Genomic DNA, 19,127 nt, shown 5'->3' with positions numbered 1-19,127 from the left:
GCCGCATTCTAGGGCTCTGTGGGAAATCTGAATCGCCGATTCGGAAAAAAGCTGGTGCTGGGGCTTTGAGGTGCAGAAGCCGATGACTTTAAAAAGTCTCCCAAGAGTGTTCGAGACTGAGTATTTTCTCTGGAGATCTGGGACTCCTGGGGGTGGTGGAGAGAGAGAGAGAGAGAGAGAGAGAGAGAGAGAGAGAGAGAGAGAGAGAGAGAGAGAGAGAGAGAGAGAGAAGGAGAGAAGGAGAGAGAGAGGGAGAGAGAGAGAGGGGAGAGAGAGAGGGGTGTGTGTGTGTGTGTGTGTGTGTGTGTGTGTGTGTGTGTGTGTGGTGTGTAGGGGGCCATTGTGTACGCAGTGAAGTAACATAGAAGGAAAACACATTATCCAGGCTGCAGCCCTCTGGCACCCTGCCAGAGAGCGCCTACCCTGTGAGCCCGGATTAGGTAGATTTGAACTGTGAAGCATCCATGACTGAAAAAGACACTTTTGGTGGCTTGACTAGGGCGGGCAGAGTCCTCGGAGCTGGGGTCTGCTTGGCGTGGCTGCCCACGGCTGCGTCGTTGAATGGGGTGGACTTGGCACTTTCCACGTGTCCCTTTGCACGTCCTGTTCACAGCCGGTCGGCCTGGCCGCAGACCCGTCCCCTTCTCCTTACAAAAGCTGCTCTTGGGAAAAGGGGCTCAGAATGCCGCCTCCTGCGCGGGGGATGTGGGGCTGGGCAGGGCGCCGGGCCGGGTGGTGGGTGGCTCCAAGGGGCCGGCTGAGCCGCCAGGGCTGTGTCAGGTGCACGCCAGCCGCCGTGTTGGGCCCTGGCCAGTGCGCAGACAGCCGCAGAGACACTTGCGGACATTGAGAACGGCCGGGAGTCGCTCCCAGCTCAGCCCGTCCCTCCAGGGAGTCCCCGGATCTTTCCCTGGGAGGAATTTCTCCTGGTCCTTTTTCTCTGCGCCCTCTGCTGCTGCTCAGGCTGCTTCCGGGGGGCGGGGTGGGGGCTGAGCGTGTTGGGACAGGAGGCCGGGGCTGCCCGTCTCTCCTCGCCCCCTTCCTCGGCGCGGACTTTGGTGGAAGCTGGAGTGGGAGGGCGTGTTGGAAGCGCCACCAAATCTAAAAATAGCGCCGCGCGAGCGCTTCTGCGGGCGTCTCAGTTTTCTCATGGTGGCTCGCGGTGGTTCTTTCCTCCTGCCGCGTCTGCCGTCCTGTGCACCTCTCAGACTCTCTGTTCTCCGGCTGCAGAGATCACGGCGGCCGACGGAGACGCCTGGGATTGCAAATGTGTGTTCGTCTGGGTGTATATTCGTGTGGAAGTGTGTATGGACACACATGTGTGCACGTATGTGTGCATGCACATGTGCATTTGTACATGCATGTGCGTGGCACATGTGTATGCGCGCACGGTGTGTGCATGTATGTGTACATGTGTGTGTGCGTGTGTATGCATATATGCATTGTGTATGTGCGTGTGTGTGCACGTGTGCACTTGAGTCCAGGACCTCAGACATGTGGAGGGCGTGTTCTACCACCAAGCTGTCTCCCTGGCCTCCCTGGTTGTTTTTGAACATGACCTGGCGACGGGTGGCGTGCGTGGCAGCCGGCTCTGTCCTGGGAGTGACCCATCTGTACCTTTGAGAACAGGGACACGGTGGGGACGTGCTTTGGATGCCTGAAGCATCTCCTGGCATGCCTTGGACTTATCCCTACATAGCTGTCCACAGAAGGCAGCCTCAGAGAGGGAGTATGCAGGCAGGAAAGCATCCGTGGCCAGGGAGTGCAGCGCTGGACTCAAGTGCCTGCCGGGCACGCAGGCGGCCCGGGTTTGATTGTGGGCACCATACGGTATCTCGAGCACTGCCAGGAGTGATGCCTGAGCACTGAGCTGGGAGTAGCCCCGGAGCACTGCTGGGTGTGACCGCCCCCACCCTGCAGATAAAACATTCAGGCAGGCTTCCCTCCCCCTCCCCATAGCATTTGAGACCAGTGACTTCTTTGCTCTTGCCGCGCTGCTAAGTCTTTGGAGAGGCATGAGGCGCGCACACATTCGGCTGGTGGCGACTTTGCCCCGTCCCCGTGTGTTTCCAGCGAGCACGTTAGGGGGGACGCTTGTCCTGTGCTGTTTTGACATTACAGTAGGTTTTAAAAATAGCTGGGAAGGCTTGGTTTGTCGCTGACTGTCGATGACGCCTGTCTCCTTAATCCCCTCGGTATGCAAACCCCTCCCTGCCACCAGGATTCTGCCCAACCTGTGTTTAAAGTCCCGAGTGAGGACTGAAGCAAGACCAGCCGGGGCTCTCCTGGGACAGAATAAACTGGTTTCAGATTTTAGGGACTTTGGGAGGGGTGTGTGCCTGGGGCGGGGGCTCCTGAAGGCGGATCATTCAACAACAGGACCATTTCTGAATTTTGTTCCTTTTTTCTCCCCTCTTTTTTTTGGGGGGAGAGGCACATATGGCTGTGCTCAGAGGTGACTCCTGGCTCTGCACTCAGGAATTACTTCTGGTGGTGCTCGGGGGACCAAGTGGGGTGCCAAGGATGGCACCTGGGTCAGCCGCGTGGGTGCAGGGCAAGCGTCCTACCCGCTGTTCTATCTCTCCAGACCCGTTTCTGAATTTTCTCTGTGTAATGTTGGTTTTGGGGGATCTGGCAGGGGAAAGTCTTAGATTGAAGGTTTTCCAGGTGGTTTGGACTTTGCAGGAAAACACCCAAACCCAAGATGCTTAGCGCTCCCCTCCCCTTGAATCTGCCTTATGTGAACAAACAGAACAAACAGATATGCCCAACCCCCCTTTTGTGTGCAAGGCTCCTACCAGCCCCTTGACTTGTGCCAGTGTTGGGGGTGGGGCGAGCAAGAGATGGATCCCCGGGGGCTCTGCTGGAAACACCCTGAATTTGTGAGGTGGTAGATTTCGACAACATTGGTCCTTCCAAGTTCAGTGATCTGCTACTGTTGCCATTTTTTTTGAGAACCCCTCCCCCCACGTCCTGTTATACCCTCCCCCCCACGGTGTTGGGACCCACAATTTAAGATGCTTGACCCCAGGGAGCTCCCATCAGAGCGTGGGCGTTGGGTTCAGAGGGGACTTGCCCCAGTGGGTGTCCCAGGAGGGGCTGGCGTGAGCCTCAGCAGCTGTTCTGCACGGCGAGACCGCAAGAAGCGGATCCGGGACCTTGAGAACAGATGTATCTGGGAATTAGTTGGGCAACGTCATGGTCACCTGCATTGAAGTTGCTCCCCCAGTAATTGTCTCCCTGTGAAACTGGGGAGCATGGGACCTTCGGGAAGATCCAGTGTCTGGGAGAAGTCACGTCTGAATTTCTGGAAAGGTCTTTTCTTTTTTCCTTTCTCTGCCTTCTTTCTCATCCACTTACTCCTTTAATCTACATGTTGTTGCCTCCCTAAGGTCCTGGGTGGGGAAGAATTTCGTGGGGCATATTGACCCCGAGTCGGATTGGAAGTGGGGAGAAAGGCGGTCCATTTTCACGGAACCCTCTGCAGAGAAAGGTGCGGAGGCCAGTCACCCAGGAGTGTTGGTAGGTGTGGGGCGGGCATGTGGGTTCAATGGCACCAGGGATTTTTCCACCTAATTTTTGGTGTTGGGGCCACACCTGGTGGTGCTCAGGGATTATTCCTGGTTCTACGCTCAGGGAGCACTCCTGGCTTGCTTGGAGGACCACATGGGGGGGTCGGGAATTGAACCCAGGTTGGCCACGTGCAAGGCAGGTGCCCTGCCCGCTGTGCTGTCTGTCTGTCCAGCCCAGGACGGGTTTTGCCCTTCACTCAGCATGTTACTCACTTACTCTGTGGCAGTTGCTATTAGGAACCCGTGAGGCCCTCTGGGCTTGCGAGGGGTGAGATGAAGGGAAAAATGAAATCCCCGTCTGGGGCCGATTCTGGTGACGGGCCGACTCTGGGCCGTGGGTGGTGAGAACCGTGAGCCCTGTGTGCTCAGGGAGAGGTGCAGCTGGGTCTGCCCCTGGCCCCTGCCATGCTGTCAGCGGACAGATGAGTGGCAGATGGAACGGGCAGTGCACGCGGCCCGTCTTTCCACCCTGCCGCCGTTCCTTTACTCTGCTCTCCGGTCAGCCGTGTGTTCTCCCTTGGCAAGTGACACTGGTGCTCCCCAAGGTGACACCCCCCCCCCAGAGTCACCTTGGGCTCCTTCCTTCTTATCTCCAGCCCTGGCTGCCTCTGATACCAGCAGGTCACTCCTTTGTTCTTGAGAACCCCTCCCCCCCGACCCCACTGCCCTTCCCGTGTGCCCCGTCCTGCTGGGGAAGGTGCTGACTCGCCTCCGAGTCTCTCTCCCCAACAGACAGCCCAGGAGGCCCCCGAAGGCCGGGGTTGAACCACGTTACCTGCGCATGAATTTGGCGTGATGCCCACCTCGCAAGGGGGGGAGGGAGATGGGAGAGTCGGGCGTGGGCGTCCTGGGATGGAGGAGTAGCCGCCACCCCCGGCTCCCGCGGCGCCGGAGAGGCCCCTGGCCTTGAGGGTTGGCACCAGCCTCTGCCGCCCCCGGGTCTGCAGGACAGCGCCAGCCTGCAGGTGCCACGTGGTGAAGAGCGCTGGTGTCGGCCACCCCCAGCTGGCACGCAGGAGGGAGATTTTTCAGTTCAAGACCCAGCTTGGAAGCAAGTAAAAAAAAATAGGAAAAAAGAAAAGATGGGGAGAGGATTGGCACTGGGGACGGGTGTGGCTGGGCTGTGTCCGTCTGGTGTCCCTCCGGGAGGCTGTGGCGGGTGGCCATGACCAGCGGGCGTTATTTTTATTGTTGTTTTTTTTGGGGGGAGGACGTTGGGCACACCCAGAAGTATTAGGGCGACCCCTGACTGTATGTGGCGCCAGAGAATGAGACCAGGGCTGCCCCAGTGCAAGTGCCTTACCCACTGCGCCCTCTCTCCGGCCCGCAAGGCCCTTTATGGTGGGTAGACCACGCGTGCGGGATGCCAGCCCCGCCTTGTCTGTAGAGCAAGCTACAGTTCAGCAGGACTTTATGGGGCCGTTTGATAGCGTTTCAGAAGACATTCAGGCTACATCAGAGTTTAAAACCTAAAGCAACTTTGGGGGGTGGGGCGGAAGGGGGGGCTCAAAAAAATAAACTTAGAGAGAACCCACGGCAGCCATGCTCAAGGCCGCTCTCCACCAGCTCAGACGAGCCTCATCTATGAAGGAACCTGCAGAGAAATCCAGGGTATGTGGGACCCATGACTGAGTTCTCCAAGCTGGCTTGGAATGGGACTGGGCCTCCTCCCCCCAGATCCCCAGTTTTCCTGTAGCTTGGCAGTCACACCCACAGACTGCCCCCAGCGCCATGTAATCTCATCAACGGCCAGGATCCAGAGACTCTGAAATAAAGCTCCCGCAAGAGAGCGACACAGAACATCCTAGAGTGCACGGCTCCGTTTGCGGCCGTGTGACCTCTTATACTCTAGCCCACTGATGTACTAGAAATATCGCACATTTGTTTGGCTGTAACATACACGCTTGTAATCCCTTATATCAGGGCTGCAATGTCTCCAGGGTGAAATACAACAGTCTTCACACAGTTTCCTCTGATGGTGCCGGGAGGGTGCGCGGGGGTGGGATTGGTGTTAGAATATTATCTGTAATGAACTGTTGTGGAAAACTTTATAAAAATAAAGTAAAAAACAAAACAAAACCAGATTGGTGCTGGAGCTATATAGTCCAGCGGGTAGGGCCTTGCACGTGCTGACCCAGGCTTGACTCCCCAGTGTCCCTTACTGCTCCCTGAACCCACCAGGAGTGATCCCTGGGCACAGAGCCAGGACTGAGCCCTCAGCACTGCCTGGCCTGGCCCCCAAGCCAAGAAAAACAAAGCTGTAGTAATGCCCGGGAAGGGCCTTGCGTGAGCTGGGGTGGGGTCTGCATCCCACAGGTCCCCCTTCCTGGCCCCTGGCGGGTTTCCTTAGGCGGCAGTGTCTGGCTGCGGCCGTGCGCCCACTCAGCTCTGCAGCTGCCGCTGCCCGGGCGCTGCAGGGGCTGGAAGAGGCCTGTGCCGGGGTCAAGGTGTGGCGTGTGGACAAGGGCTGAGTCTCCGGGTGGTGGCCGCCTTCGCCCCTCCAGAGGGAGAGAGGGGGGAGGGGGAGAGGGAGAGGGAGAGAAGAGAGAGGGAGAGAGAGGGGTAGAGGGAGAGGAGGAGAGAGAGAGAAGGAATGTACTTGTCACAGAGGCAGGGGTGGGATTGGGTGGGGGGCCGGGAGAGATGCTGGGAACATTGGTGGTGGAACATGTGCACTGGAGGAGGGAGGGATGGTGCTGGACCATTGTGTGACTGGAATGTAATCATGAATGATCCAATACAAATTATTTTTTAAATGTGGAAAAAAAAAGAGAAAAAAGAGTTTCTGTACCACAGGTTACCACCACCCCTTATCACCTCCTTGAAAGAGAGTGAAGAGTATTATTATTTTATGCTTCTTATTGTTAGGAGTCAGAGGTTCCCAAACTTATTTGGTGCACTGTGAACTTTTTAGAAAAAAAAAAATTACTCACTAGCTGCTGCTTCCCCCCCCCGCCGCCCCCCCATCTTTCTTGAAGCAAACAAGTAGAAGGGTCTTTCAGCACCACCAGGCCTCACCCCAGAGCACAGAATGAAGAGCAGCCCTCGAGCACAACCAGGTGTGTCTATGACACCTGTTATAGTAGGTAGGAGACACTGGGCCCACTTTAGCGTGGGTTTATACTATTCCTTTTCTAGTCACTGTCACTGTCATCCCACGGGGAGCTTGCCAGGCTCTGCCATGCAGTGAGATACTCTTGGTAGCTTCCCGGGCTCTCCGAGAGGGGTGGAGGAATCGAACCTGGGTCGGCCACGTGCAAAGCAAACACCCTGCCCACTGCGCTGTTCCCCCTCCCCCTTTTCTAGTCACAGTCATCCCGTTGCTCATCGATTTGTTCGAGCGGGCACCAGTGACATTTCATTGTGAGACTCATTGTTACTGTTTTGGGCGTATCCAGTACGCCACCAGTAGCTTGCCAGGCTCTGCTGTTCGGGCTCGATACTCTCTGTAGCTTGCCGGGCTCTCCGAGAGGGGCGGAGGAATCGAACACGGATTGGCCGCATGCAAGGCGAACACCCTACCGCTGTGCTATCACTCCAGCCCCCTTTTCTAGTAATGAAGTTAAAACCAAATACTCATTAGTACAAAAGCTCAATTTTGAAGAAATGAAGCAAACACAGTGATGACATCCCCTCCCCGCCCCCACTCCATGTAAAGTCACGCCGAAGTGCCGGGGTGTGACTCGGGCCGAGTGTGAGAACGTCTGTCAGTCAGGTTCGTGATTCACAAGTTTAATCCTCGAATTTCCAGGTGCTTTGGCAGACGCCGCATTTTGAACATAATTGGCACAGAGTTCATGTCTTTGCCCCGCCAGTGGATGGAAAAATAGAAACGAAATCCAATATTTCCTTTTGGAATCGTTCCTGGAAGTGCTCCTTCTTCTGATTCAGCCTTTTCTTTCCTTCCACACCGGCCCTTGCTGGGATGGGTTCACTGGCTGGGAGTAACCGGTTTGCAAATGAAGTATCCCCGCCGTCGGGTCCCGTGCTGGGGTCCTGAGGTTAATCAGTGAGACAGAATTAGTTCGAGAAGAGAAGGTTGGTACTTTTTTTGTTGCTGGCTTGTGTTGGCCAGGAAGAGGAGGAATCAATAATGTGATTACATCTCGCGTCGTGGTGACAGAAAATTCAGCTGGAAACTTCGCATTTGGGGCATGTGGCTGGTTAGAAACCGTTTCCGATGCTCTTTGAGAATGCTCTCGAGTCTGAGGATCAGTGGATTGCATTTTATTTATTTATTTATTATTTTTATTTATTATTATTATTATTTTTTCTTTTTGGGTCACACCCTGCAATGCACAGGGGTCACTCCTGGCTCATGCACTCAGGAATTACCCCTGGCGGTGCTCAGGGGACCATATGGGATGCTGGGATTCGAACCCGGGTCTGCCGCGTGCAAGGCAAACGCCCTACCCGCTGTGCTATGGCTCCAGCCCCTGCATTTTATTTTTATTTTCGGGTTTGGGGGGGCCACACCTGGCAGTGGTGCTCACGGGCTGCTCCTGGATCAGTGCTCAGGAGTGGCCCACTTAGCAGTCGGGGTGGGGGTGGGGGTGGGTGCCCACCATATGCCGTGCAGAGAGAGTTGAACCGGGCTGACTCCAGAAGAGGCAAGAGTTGAACCGGGCTGACCCCAGAAGAGGCAAGTGACAATTAACCTCTGCCCCATTTCCTGGGCCTGTTCTTGCATTTTAATTACCTTTCTGCAGATAATTGACAGTTTGGGTTTTTTTTTTTTTTTTAATCTCTGGCTCCGCATTTATCTGCAGCTGCTTTCAGAATGTCCGCGGGATCCCTCCTTGCTGAAGGATCTAAAATCTTTTCACTTAGTCTCCCGACTTCAAACCGGTCGAAGGCAGGAGCTGTGGCTCGCAGCTCTGGCTGCAAGACTCTCCCCTGTGCCTGGCCCCTAGCTGTTCCCCCCCGCCCCCCACTCTGCAAACAGGGGCTGCGTCCTCAGGCCCCTTGGGAGGGGCTGCTGGTGGTCTTAAATGCAGATGGTGCTTGGGTTTGAAGGAGGTGGTGGTAGAAGATTCCAGAAAAACAGAACATGTACAGAGACCACCCCCCAAGGAAGGCAACAGTTTCTTCGCCCTGTAACTCGCAGCGGGGTGGCGGAAGCTGTGTCTCCAAGGGCTGCACAGGGGGTGGGGTGGGGGTCACCCAGCAGCCCCCAGCCCGCACCCAGGGCCGAGGCTCCCAACTTTTGGTTTATTTAGCGCTTTGTCCTCAGAACCACAGGATGATGCTGGTGGTTTGGAGCCGGGACGTGAGCGCGGACAGCCAGTGCATGCTGCCTGTGCTTCTGGGGGCGTCTGGGGGCACCCCGGCACAGTGATGGGGGGAGATGTAGGGGTGCAGCAGGTCCCCAATGGAGTGAGACAGTCTGGCAGCCCCGAAGCGCTTGGCTGAGTCCGACTCGATGTCCACCTGTGGGGCTCTGTCTTGGGTCTCCGAGTGGTCGCGTCCTCTGTCCCGACTCCTGCACCCTGTTCTTCCCGCAGGCTCGCTTCTCCCTAGAGGTGGTCCTTTAAGTCTCCGGAAAACTCTCTCCTTTCTGCAATCCAAATACCTGCCTTGGGGCTGGAGAGATCGTCCTGTGGGTGGGTAGGGTGATTGCCTTGGATGCAGGTCACCTTTTTCTTTTTCTTTTTTTTTTTTTGCGGGGCGGGGGTGGGAGGGTGGCCACGCCCGTCGGTACTGAGCGCTGACTCCTGGCGCTGGGAACATGCAGAGCGCCTGGCTGCAGGGAAGGGCAAGCAAGCGCCTTGCCCTGACTTGTACTGTTGCTCCGGCCCTCGGTGACCTGGGTCGGTCCCCGGCAGCCCTGTGGTTGGCCAAGGGACGAGCGGCAGGTTGCGGCCTTGGGAAATTCTACAGCAGAGAAGGACCCTCAGCTCCTCCGGCTTCACGGGACTCTGCATTTTCGCAGCTGCTGTTTGCCCACTCCAGGAGTGGCAGGCCAGAGGCCCGGGAACCACACTGTGGTGTTGACTCTGCAAGTTCCAGCTTGTTTGGGCCGGACATGGAGCCGAGCCAAGGCCCCGGGGCTCGGAGCTGAATGTTCGGCCTGGTGTCGCGTCTCGGAGCTGCCGTCACCTGCTCGTGGGTTAAGACTCAGCCGTGACTCGAGGGTTCACGTACGGGAGCCTCTGTGGGTGCTCTCCCCCGTCCAGATGAACACCTCATTTCTGCTGCACATCTGAGTTTTGTCTGTTCCTCTCTTTTCTGGAACATTCCTGCCCTCTCTTTATCCTCGGTGCGGCCTGCCAGTCCAGCAGAGTTGGGTGGGGCCCCTTGTTCCGTGTCGTTTCCCGACCACAGCTCTGCAGTTTGGCTGCGGAGTTCTGGTCCCGGGGTGCCTATGTGCTTCCTGTCGCGGCAGTTCCTTGGGGCTCCCCCGCCTCGTCCACGGAGGCTTCTCCTCTCCTTGCATGCAGTAAGGACGTCCCTAGACTCCCCAGCGGCTGGACACAGCACAGGGAATAAGGAATAAAGCACTTATTGTGTCTGCCACCCCGAGTCAAGTCTCTGGCCCCACATGTGGTCCCCTGCACACTGCCAGTAGCCCCAAGCTCCGCCAGGAGGGGTCCCTGAACACTGAGTGACCTCTGAGCACTTCCAGGAGCGATTCCTGAGCACCATCAAGAGTGATCCCTGAGCACTTCCAGCAGTGATCCCCAAGCATCGCCAGGAGTGGTCCCTGAGTACTGATAAGAGTGATCCCGAGTACTGCCAGACTGATCCCTGAGCACTGCCAGGAGTTATTCCTGAGCACCAACACGAGTGATTACCCAGCACTGACAAGAGTGATTTCTAAGCATTGGCAGGAGTGATCCCTGAGTACTGCCAGGAGTGATCCCTGAGTACTCCCAGGAGTGATTCCTGAGCAGTGCCAGAAGTGATCCACGAGCACTACCAGGATTGATCCCTGAGCACTCCCTGGCATGCCTGAGCATTGCCAGCACTGATCTCTGTGCTTCGCTGTAATGATCCCTGAGCATCGCCGGGGAGTGATCCCCGAGCACTGACAGGAGTGCTCTCCGAGCATCGCCAGTATTGCTTCTCAGGCGCTGCTCGGGATCACTGCTGACACAGAGCCAGGAGAGCCCCAGGTACTCCCAGATGTGACCCCTAAAATGAAAAACCGAAGCGCGGGACCCCGAGACTCCCGGCCCCCGTGTCGCTGGCCTGGGCAGTGTGACAGAGCCCGGCTGCCGGACGGGCTCAGGCTGCCGTGCGGTTTCCTGGCCTGACGTGGCCGCCCCCGGGAGGCCTGCCGTGTCCTGCTCTGTGACTCCCGCCCCCGCTGTGTTGTCAGAACTGGGAGGTGGGTGACGGCTTGGCGCCCAGCCCGGCAGCAGCCTGCACCTGCTGCCTTTGGACGTGGTGGTGGCCCTCTAGGGCATCGACCCGGACGGTCACGTGCCCCAGGGTGGCAGGGGACAAGGGTGGGCAGAGGCCCTGGTAGGATGCCGCCGTCCCTTTGCCTGTCAGTGCTGGTGTGAGCCACCCATGGGGAGGGCCACACTTGGATGTGGCCACCCCCGGTGGCACTCAGGGGTCCCTCCTGGTGGGGCTGGGGGACCACGTGGCTCCCGGGGCTTCCTGCCAGGCAAATGCCTTGATCCCTTGTATTATTTCTCTGGCTTTCGTCCTTTTCTGTTTGTTCTTGGGCCGTACCCGTGGCGACGCTCAGGGGTTGCTCCTGGCTCTGCGCTCAGGAATCACTCCTGGTGGTGCTCCAGGGAGCTTAGGGGCTGCCGGGGATCGCATCTATCTTGGACGTGTCCATGGCAAATGCCCAACGTGCTGGGCCGTTGCTCTGACTTTTCCTTTTGGAGCGACCCCTCTGAGGGTTGAGGATGCGCGGAGGGCAGCGGGGCCTGGCTGGGTGCAGCAGGGAGGAGGGCTCTCCCGGGCGCAGCCCCGCGGCCCCCTGGCACGGACATCCTGCTCGTGTTTGCTTTGGGCCTGGAGCTGACACTGTGGTTCGCGGGCGTCTCGCCTTGACATTATCCCCCGATTGTGGTTTCTGCCTTTCTTCCTGCTTTGAGGCCCTGCTGGAATCCCCTTGTTTGCCAGAGTGCTGGGTTTGGCTCCGGAGTGTTTGAGAAACAGACGCGGTGTCATCCCGTCTCATCCTTACTGGGTTGTTGCATGGCTCCGCGCCCCCTGTCACCGCAGAGTGACCGGGTCCCGGCTGTGTCAGCCACACACGGGGACAGCCTCGCTGCCCTCCCCTGTGTGCTGGGGCCTCAGGCGGCGGGTCCTGTCCTTAGAGGTGCGGTGGCGCTTTCCTGGAAATCGGACGCTGGTTCCAAAGAGCGATCAGTGACAGGAGGGAGCGCGGGGAAGGAGATGCTCTGTGTGTGTCTGCGTGCCTTACTGTTGGGGCGTGTCCCTGTGTCTGTCTGTGTGCGTCTGTGTGTCTGTCCCTGGCTCTCCATGGCCCTGTTGGATTCGGGCCACAACACCCAAAAGGAGAGAGAGAGAGAGAGCAAAAGGGAATGCCCTGCCACAGAGGCGGGGGTGGGGGTGGGGGGAGGGATACTGCGGATATTGGAGGTGATGAATGGGCACTGGTGGAGGGATGGGTACGCTATCATTGTATGACTGAAACATAAGCACGAGAGTTTGTAAGTTTGTAACTGTACCCCATGGTAATTCATTAAAAAAAAAAAGGAAGGGTGCTTGCATCCATTGCTCAGTTCCCAATGACATTAGTCACGGTAGCCAAAACTTGGGATCCTCTAAATGTGCACCCACAGACGACTGGAAAAAAGCAGCAGAGGCTACACACTGCTCGGAATGCTACTCTGCCACCCGAGAACATTTATCTGTGTATCGGTGTTTTCGGTATTTGAGCCTCACCTGGGCTGGAGCAATAGCACAGCAGTTGGGCTCTCGCCTTTCACGTGACCGACCCATGTTCGATTCCTCCCTCCCTCCCGGAGAGCCCGGCAAGCTACCGAGAGTATCTCGCCCGCACGGCAGAGCCTGGCAAGCTACCCGTGCGTATTGGATATGCCAAAAACAGTAACAATAAGTCTCTCAATGAGAGACGTTACTGGTGCCCGCTCGAACAAATCGATGAGCAACGGGATGACAGTGACAGTGAGCCTCACCTGGCAGTGTTCCAGGAACCATTCAGTGCCGGGATCCAAAAGGTCCCTGTGCCGCCAGGGCACGTGCATGGCCCTTTGAGCCATCCCTGTCCCTGAAATCCTGCTTTCCAGGGGACAGGTTTAAAAATCTTGAGTTAGCCAGAGAGCGAGTACAGGGGTTGGGGTGCTTGCCTTGCACGCGGCCCACTCTGAGCCAGGAGCCAGCCCCGAGCACTGCTGGGTGTGGCCCCCCAATAGTAAATTAATATCAATCCACAAAAATTGGAGTCTGTTTGGGGCTGGAGCAATAGCACAGCGGGTAGGGTGTTTGCCTTGCATGCGGCCGGCCCGGGTTTGATTCCCAGCATCCCATATGGTCCCCTGAGCACCGCCAGGAGTTAATTCCTGAGTGCATGAGCCTGAAGTCACCCCTGTGTATCGCTGGGTGTGACCCAAAAAGGAAAAAAAAAATGGAGTCTGTTCATCGTTAGCGTCAGTGTTTCTGTCCACGGGTTCTGCACCGGGCATTTAGCTGCCCTCCACACTAAGTCTGAGGCTGGAAGAAAATCGGGTGTAGGGCTGGCCCAGTTCAGCACGCTGAGCCCGTGTTGTTCCAGGGCCTGCCGGGTAATTGCCACGTGGGCAGATGTGCCATTCCCTCGAGGTCTTTGCAAAACAGACCTTGCATGTAAGCATGACCTGGCATAGCCTCCCGCTGCTGTTAGTCAAGCTCGCTTTGAAATCTCTGGGTTTCTTGGGGGCGTTGATAGACATCAGTCAAGGGCATCTGGTTGGGCGGCTTTGAGCTTTGGAGACCCCTTGTGTTTGAGCCTGGGCGGCCGGCCAGATCTGCTCCAGTTCCGGGAGATAGGAGCAGGGGTATGTGTGTGTGTGTGTGTGTGTGTGTGTGTGTGTGTGTGTGTGTGTGTGTGTGTGTGTGTGTGTGAGAGAGAGAGAGAGAGAGAGAGAGAGAGAGTCTTTGACTTCGAATGTGTGTGTGAGAGTGTGTGTATGTGTGTGTATGTGTGTTTGAGATCTTCTCTAGCCCTGTGTGTGTGTGTGTGTGTGTGTATGAGAGAGAGAGCGAGAGAGAGAGAGAGAGAGAGAGAAAGAGAGAGAGAGATCTTCTCTAGCCCCAGGTAAGGGTGTGTGTGTGTGTGTGTGTGTGTGTAGAGGCTTGTATATGTGTGTGCGCACCCACCGGTCCCTCATCAGAGCCTGGACTCTTTTTTTGTTTCCGTATTTTTGCGGGGAGGGCCACACCTGGTGATGCTCAGGGCTTCCTCCTCCCTCTGTGCCCAGGAATCACTCCTGGCGGTGCTCAGGGGACCAGGTGGGATACAGGGGATTGAACCTGGGTCGGCCGCTTGCAGGGTCAATGCCCCACCCGCTGTACTGTCGCTCGGGCCGGGGCCCGGACTCTTGCCCTGGGCCTGCTCTGACTCGTGTCGTGGCACAGGTGTGGCTGTGCGTCTCTCAGAGCAGCCGGGCGGTGGGCTGAGCGCCCCGTGTGCCGTCAAGGGTCCCCAGACAGAAGAGGGCGCTGTGCCTTCTCCTGGGGGGGCCCCCTGCAGCCTTATTTCACAAGGAGGCATGAATACCACCCCTCCCGCCCCCAGCCCTGACTTCAGCCGAGGACTCGAGTCACAGTGCTCTCTGTCTTCCCAGATCTGTCGGCCGCCCAGCGGAAGTTCGCACACTCCCTCCGGGACTTCAAGTTCGAGTTCATCGGGGATGCGGAGACAGACGACGAGCGCTGCATAGGTAGGGGTGCTGCTGGGCTCGCTCCGACGCCCCCCACCCACGAGGCTCGCCCGTCCCGCCCCATCATCCTTCCTCTCTCTCCACAGATGCTTCCCTGCGGGAGTTTTCCAACTTCCTGAGGAATTTGGAAGAGCAGAGAGAAATCATGGTGAGTGCTGCAGGGGGTGCTGGTTTCGACGTGCAGGTCGGGCCGGGCCGGGCGGGGGTTCTGATGCGCGTGACGGTGCCGTATGGAACTATCACTGGAACTCAGGGCGTGTTTGTCGGGCCCAGCTCCCTGGACCCCAGGGCTTCCGCCTGGTCCTGGGGCTGGGGTGTAGTGGCCGGACAGTGCTTGGTCTCGTTAGCTGGCGAGCACTTGACTCAGCCCACGCTCGTGATGGAGCCTCAGGAGAGAGGCAAAAAGGCAAAGGCAGAAAACCGTGTCCGGGGCTGGCGCGATGGTACAGCGGGAACGGCACTTGCCTGTGCCCCACCTGGGTTCGATCCCTGGCATCCCACATGGTCCCCCGAGCAGCACCAGGAGTGACCCCTGAGCATCGCCGGGTGCAAACCCAAAACAAAATAAAACAAACAAAAACCAAACAAAATTAAATAAAAGGTGGGGCTGGAGCGATAGCACAGTGGGTAGGGCATTTGCCTTGCATGCGGCTGACCTGGGTTCAGTTCCCAGCATCCCATACAGTCCCCCGAGCACTGCCACGAGTAATTCCTGAGTGCATGAACCAAAAGTAACCCCTGAGCATCGCCGGGTGTGACCCAGAAAGAAAAAAAAAATCGTGTCCAAGGGAGTGGGTGGGTGGAAGCTAGTGTCCCTGCAGGCTCTGTAGGTTTCTAGGCTGTGGAGCAGGGCTGAGCTTGGGCCCTGGGAGGCTTTAAAATTGCCCTTTGCTGGGGCTGGAGCGATAGCACAGTGGGTAGGGCATTTGCCTTGCACGTGGCTGCCTTGGGTTCGATTCCCAGCATCCCATATAGTTCCCTGAGCACCGCCAGGAGCAATTCCTGAGTGCAGAGCCAGGAGTAACCCCTGTGCATTGCTGGGTGTGACCCGCCCACCCCCCAAGAAAAATTTCCCTTTACCTTGGGGGTTTCAGCTCGCAGCTGTGATCACTGCTGTCTGCTTAGAGACTGCTCCCCCTCACCCCGCTCAGTGGGGAAGTTTGTGGGCTGTGAATACTTACTGACCTGCCTTCCTTAGCGGCTCACACGCCCTCTGTGATGACTGATACTCAATCAGCAGAAATGTACAGTGAAGGGCCGGAGAGATGGTACAGTGGGTAGGGCACTGGCCTTGCACATGGCCGACCTAGGGTCCATCCCTGGCAACCTCGGAGCCCTGCCAGGCGTGATCCCGGAACGCAGAGTCAGGAGTCAACCCTGAGCACTGCCAGGTGTGGCCCCCAAACAAAGCAAAGTGAACAAGAAAGAAAGGCGCGGTAACGTGGGCACTGGGTTATGTATAAGGCGCCACCCATTCTCGCCGTGCCTGTGGACACCAGCCCCAGTTCCATCGCTGGCACCCCTGGGCCCCTGAGCGTCACTGGGTGTCACTTTGGAGACCCTGTCACTGCCAGGGTGGCCCAGGTAACCCCCTTACCCAGCCCCGGGTCTGCCCATGGAGCCTCACCTCGCCTAGCAGCCCTGGGAGAGGTTGCACCTCCCCCCAAAAAAAAAAAACAAGCCGACACAAACAAGCCCTGTCATTGTTGGATTGTTGGCGTCCCCCTGTGGGGCTCAGATGTGGATGGACGTGACAAAGACCCAGGCTGGCCCGTGCTGGCTGTGCAGGGCCAGATCTACCCCCAGTGGAGACAGGTGATCCCGCTCTCAGCCCACCCAGGACAGACTCTCCCCTTTTACAGATGAAGCCACTGAGGCACGGTGCCTTGCCCAGGGTCCCATGGCAGCTGAGAGGGGGAGCTGGTCAGGGAAGCATCCGGCTCTCTAAACACTGTCCCACCCCACCCTGGTTTTATTTATTTTTTTTCAAGGTGTAATTTTTTATAAGCAAATTATATAATGAAAGGGAAATGGCTGTTTTGGTACAGAGGAGTGCTGTTAAACAAGATTTTTAAATCTTTAAATCAGAAAATGTTTAAGACAATTCTTTCAAAGGTCATCTGTATAATCACTAGAGCTAAATCTGTCCTTGTACACATGCCCTGGGCGCTCTGAAAAATGTTAGAAAGTCTGAAGTGTATGTGAAAGAGGCAGCAATTAAAGGTTTCACAAACCTTTTTTTTCCCCATGAAAAGTAGACTTTCAGTAAAACGTTTTACCATTTTATCTGAAAATGCATTTTTGTTCTTCGCCAAAGTCGGAATTACCTAACACTATCTTTTAATGTTAAAAAATTCCATTTAGATATTCAACTTCCTGAGTGATTTCAGTCAGACATCAAACATGATTAATACCTTTTAAATTCTGGAATAAAACAGTATGTGTAGATTTATATTTGTATTTTCAGTTAGGGTTCAACTCAAGAGAGCATGGCATAAAACTTATGTTTTCTAAGTTATATGTCATTTCTCCCAAATTGACCAATAAGCTGTCTCAACAAAATGTTCCTTCCTTCCTTCCTTCCTCCCTCCCTCCCTCCCTCCCTCCCTCCCTCCCTCCCTCCCTCCCTCCCTCCCTCCCTTCCTTCCTTCCTTCCTTCCTTCCTTCCTTCCTTCCTTCCTTCCTTCCTTCCTTCCTTCCTTCCTTCCCTCCCTGTTGAGCTCAGGGATCACTCCTGGCAAGAACTGGGGGGCCATACAGGGGTACCAGGGATCAAACTGGGTCAGCTGCATGCCAGGCAGATGTCTCACTCTCAGTATTTCACTCCAGCCCCCAGCAGTGCCCCCGGGGAGGGTGCCAGAGAGTGGGCGGGGAGCAATTATGCTAATGGTGTCAGGTGTGGGGGTGCTCACTTTCTGATGCTTGTTTGAGCTTTCCCTGGGAACCAGAACCTTCGGCCCCTATTTCCAGTTGCCGCTCAGACGAAGGCACAAAGAATATGTTCTAGAAAAGGGAGGTCATATTAGGCAGGGTTCTAGAAAAGGGGGGTCATAATTAGGTGGGGGGGACACTGCCGTAGCATCCGCCTTAGCATCGTCCAGAATGGACTGTGGAAGGGCCAGCAGCCCCTCCTTCCTCCCCAACCCAGTTCCCTGCTGACCACTCCCACATCCCACCAAACCCGGTAAACTCCACAGTCCCCGCCCTGTCATCCCAGCCCCCCCCCCCCCCCCCCCCCCCGGGACAGGTCCCCGGCAAGCCCCGTCATGGCCCAGCCATCAGCACCCAGCACCCAGCACCCAGCACCCAGGTCACCGCCTGCCTGTAGCTAAGCCCGCACGCCGGCACGCAGCCTGGACCCAGGCAGTGTTTCTCGAGAGACCAACGGAGCAACGAGGTAGGCAGCGACCCTGCCACATGCCTGGGCCGAGCCAGCGCAGCCCCCGCATCTCTCACCCTGCTGCCCACGTCTGTCCGGCCAGCTGTCTGTCCACAGACACCAGGCTGTTCCAGCGCGCGGTGTTCGTGACCTGGGCTGCAGGAAGCATGGGGCGCAGATGGCTCCTTGGTTCCGTGGTTTGAGTGTTTTTGGGCGTCAGTACCCGGAAGCAGGTAAGGGAGTCACGCAGTCTCTGTCTTGAGTTTTGGGGGTATCGCCACGCCGACCCTTTCCGTTCCCCCGCCCCCGCCCGGTTCCCACCAGGTGTTGTTTCTCTTTTGAGAAAGGCCGTGCTCAGGGGGTGAGATGCCGCGTGCGTTTCCGTCTCCCGAACACGAGGTGATGGGGATCCCTGCGGAGCTGCGGCCGTCTGCACGGCTGTCACGGAGCCTGTCACGGCCTCTGCCGGTTTCCCAGTAGGCTTTTGGGTTGTTGACTTGTTTGCATTGTTCAGCTGCTTTGGATATTTAACCCTTGTTGGAAGTGCGTGTGTGTTTTTGCCCCCAATATCTTTTCCATTTACTAGGATGTCTTTCCGTTTTTTCATTTGTTTGATTGTTTTTCATTTTGGTTTAGGGTCATGCCCAGCTGTGCTCAGGGCTTACTCCTCCCTCTGTGCTCCAGGATTGCTCCTGGCTATGCTTGGGGGACCCCAGGCAATTGGGTCACCAGGGTATCAAAATTGGGGTTGACACAATGCCCAGAAGGAGGGAGAGAGAGAGAGAGGAGAGGAGAGGGGAGTGGAGGGGAGGGAGGGAGAGGAAAGGAGAGGAGAGGAGAGGCTGCCATAGAGTCAGGCTGGGGGTTGTGGGTGGGGGGTGATGGGAGGGAAACTGAGGACACTGGTGCAGGGACATGTACACTGGGGGAAGAGATGGTGCTGGAACACTGGATGACTGAAGTCCAATCATGAACGGCTTTGTAAGGGTCTATCTCAGTGAGTCAGTAAAAAAATGTTAAAAAAAAATTGGAGTCGGCCATGTTCAGGGCAAGTGCTCTGCCCCCTTTCTTTCTTTTTTTTTTTTTTTTTTCTTTTTTGGATCACATCTGGCAATGCACGGGGGTTACTCCTGGCTCTACACTCAGGAATTACTCCTGGCGGTGCTCAGGGGACCCTATGGGGTGCTGGGAATTGAACCCGGGTTGGCCGCGTGCAAGGCAAACGCTCTACCCGTTGTGCTATTGCTCCAGCCCTGTGCTCTGCCTTTCTGCCTGCCTTTTCACTTTGATGATCCTCTGGAGTAA

General features: G+C 56.7%; 1 protein-coding gene across 1 annotated transcript in view; it reads left to right on the top strand.

Moving 5' to 3' along the window:
• ARHGAP10 (Rho GTPase activating protein 10) overlaps positions 1–19,127 on the top strand; it is a 217,318-nt gene that overhangs the window by 34,396 nt on the left and 163,795 nt on the right. Inside the window, 3 exon segments of the mRNA XM_055144565.1 lie at positions 14,348–14,443; positions 14,530–14,591; positions 16,658–16,697. Of these exon segments, the coding sequence (XP_055000540.1) occupies positions 14,348–14,443; positions 14,530–14,591; positions 16,658–16,697 (198 nt within the window).

The sequence above is a fragment of the Sorex araneus genome, chromosome 7, assembly GCF_027595985.1.
Source record: "Sorex araneus isolate mSorAra2 chromosome 7, mSorAra2.pri, whole genome shotgun sequence".
NCBI classification, from domain to species: domain Eukaryota; kingdom Metazoa; phylum Chordata; class Mammalia; order Eulipotyphla; family Soricidae; genus Sorex; species Sorex araneus.
Note: the sequence above shows the minus strand (reverse complement) of the source record. Positions and strands in the feature narration are given on the sequence as shown.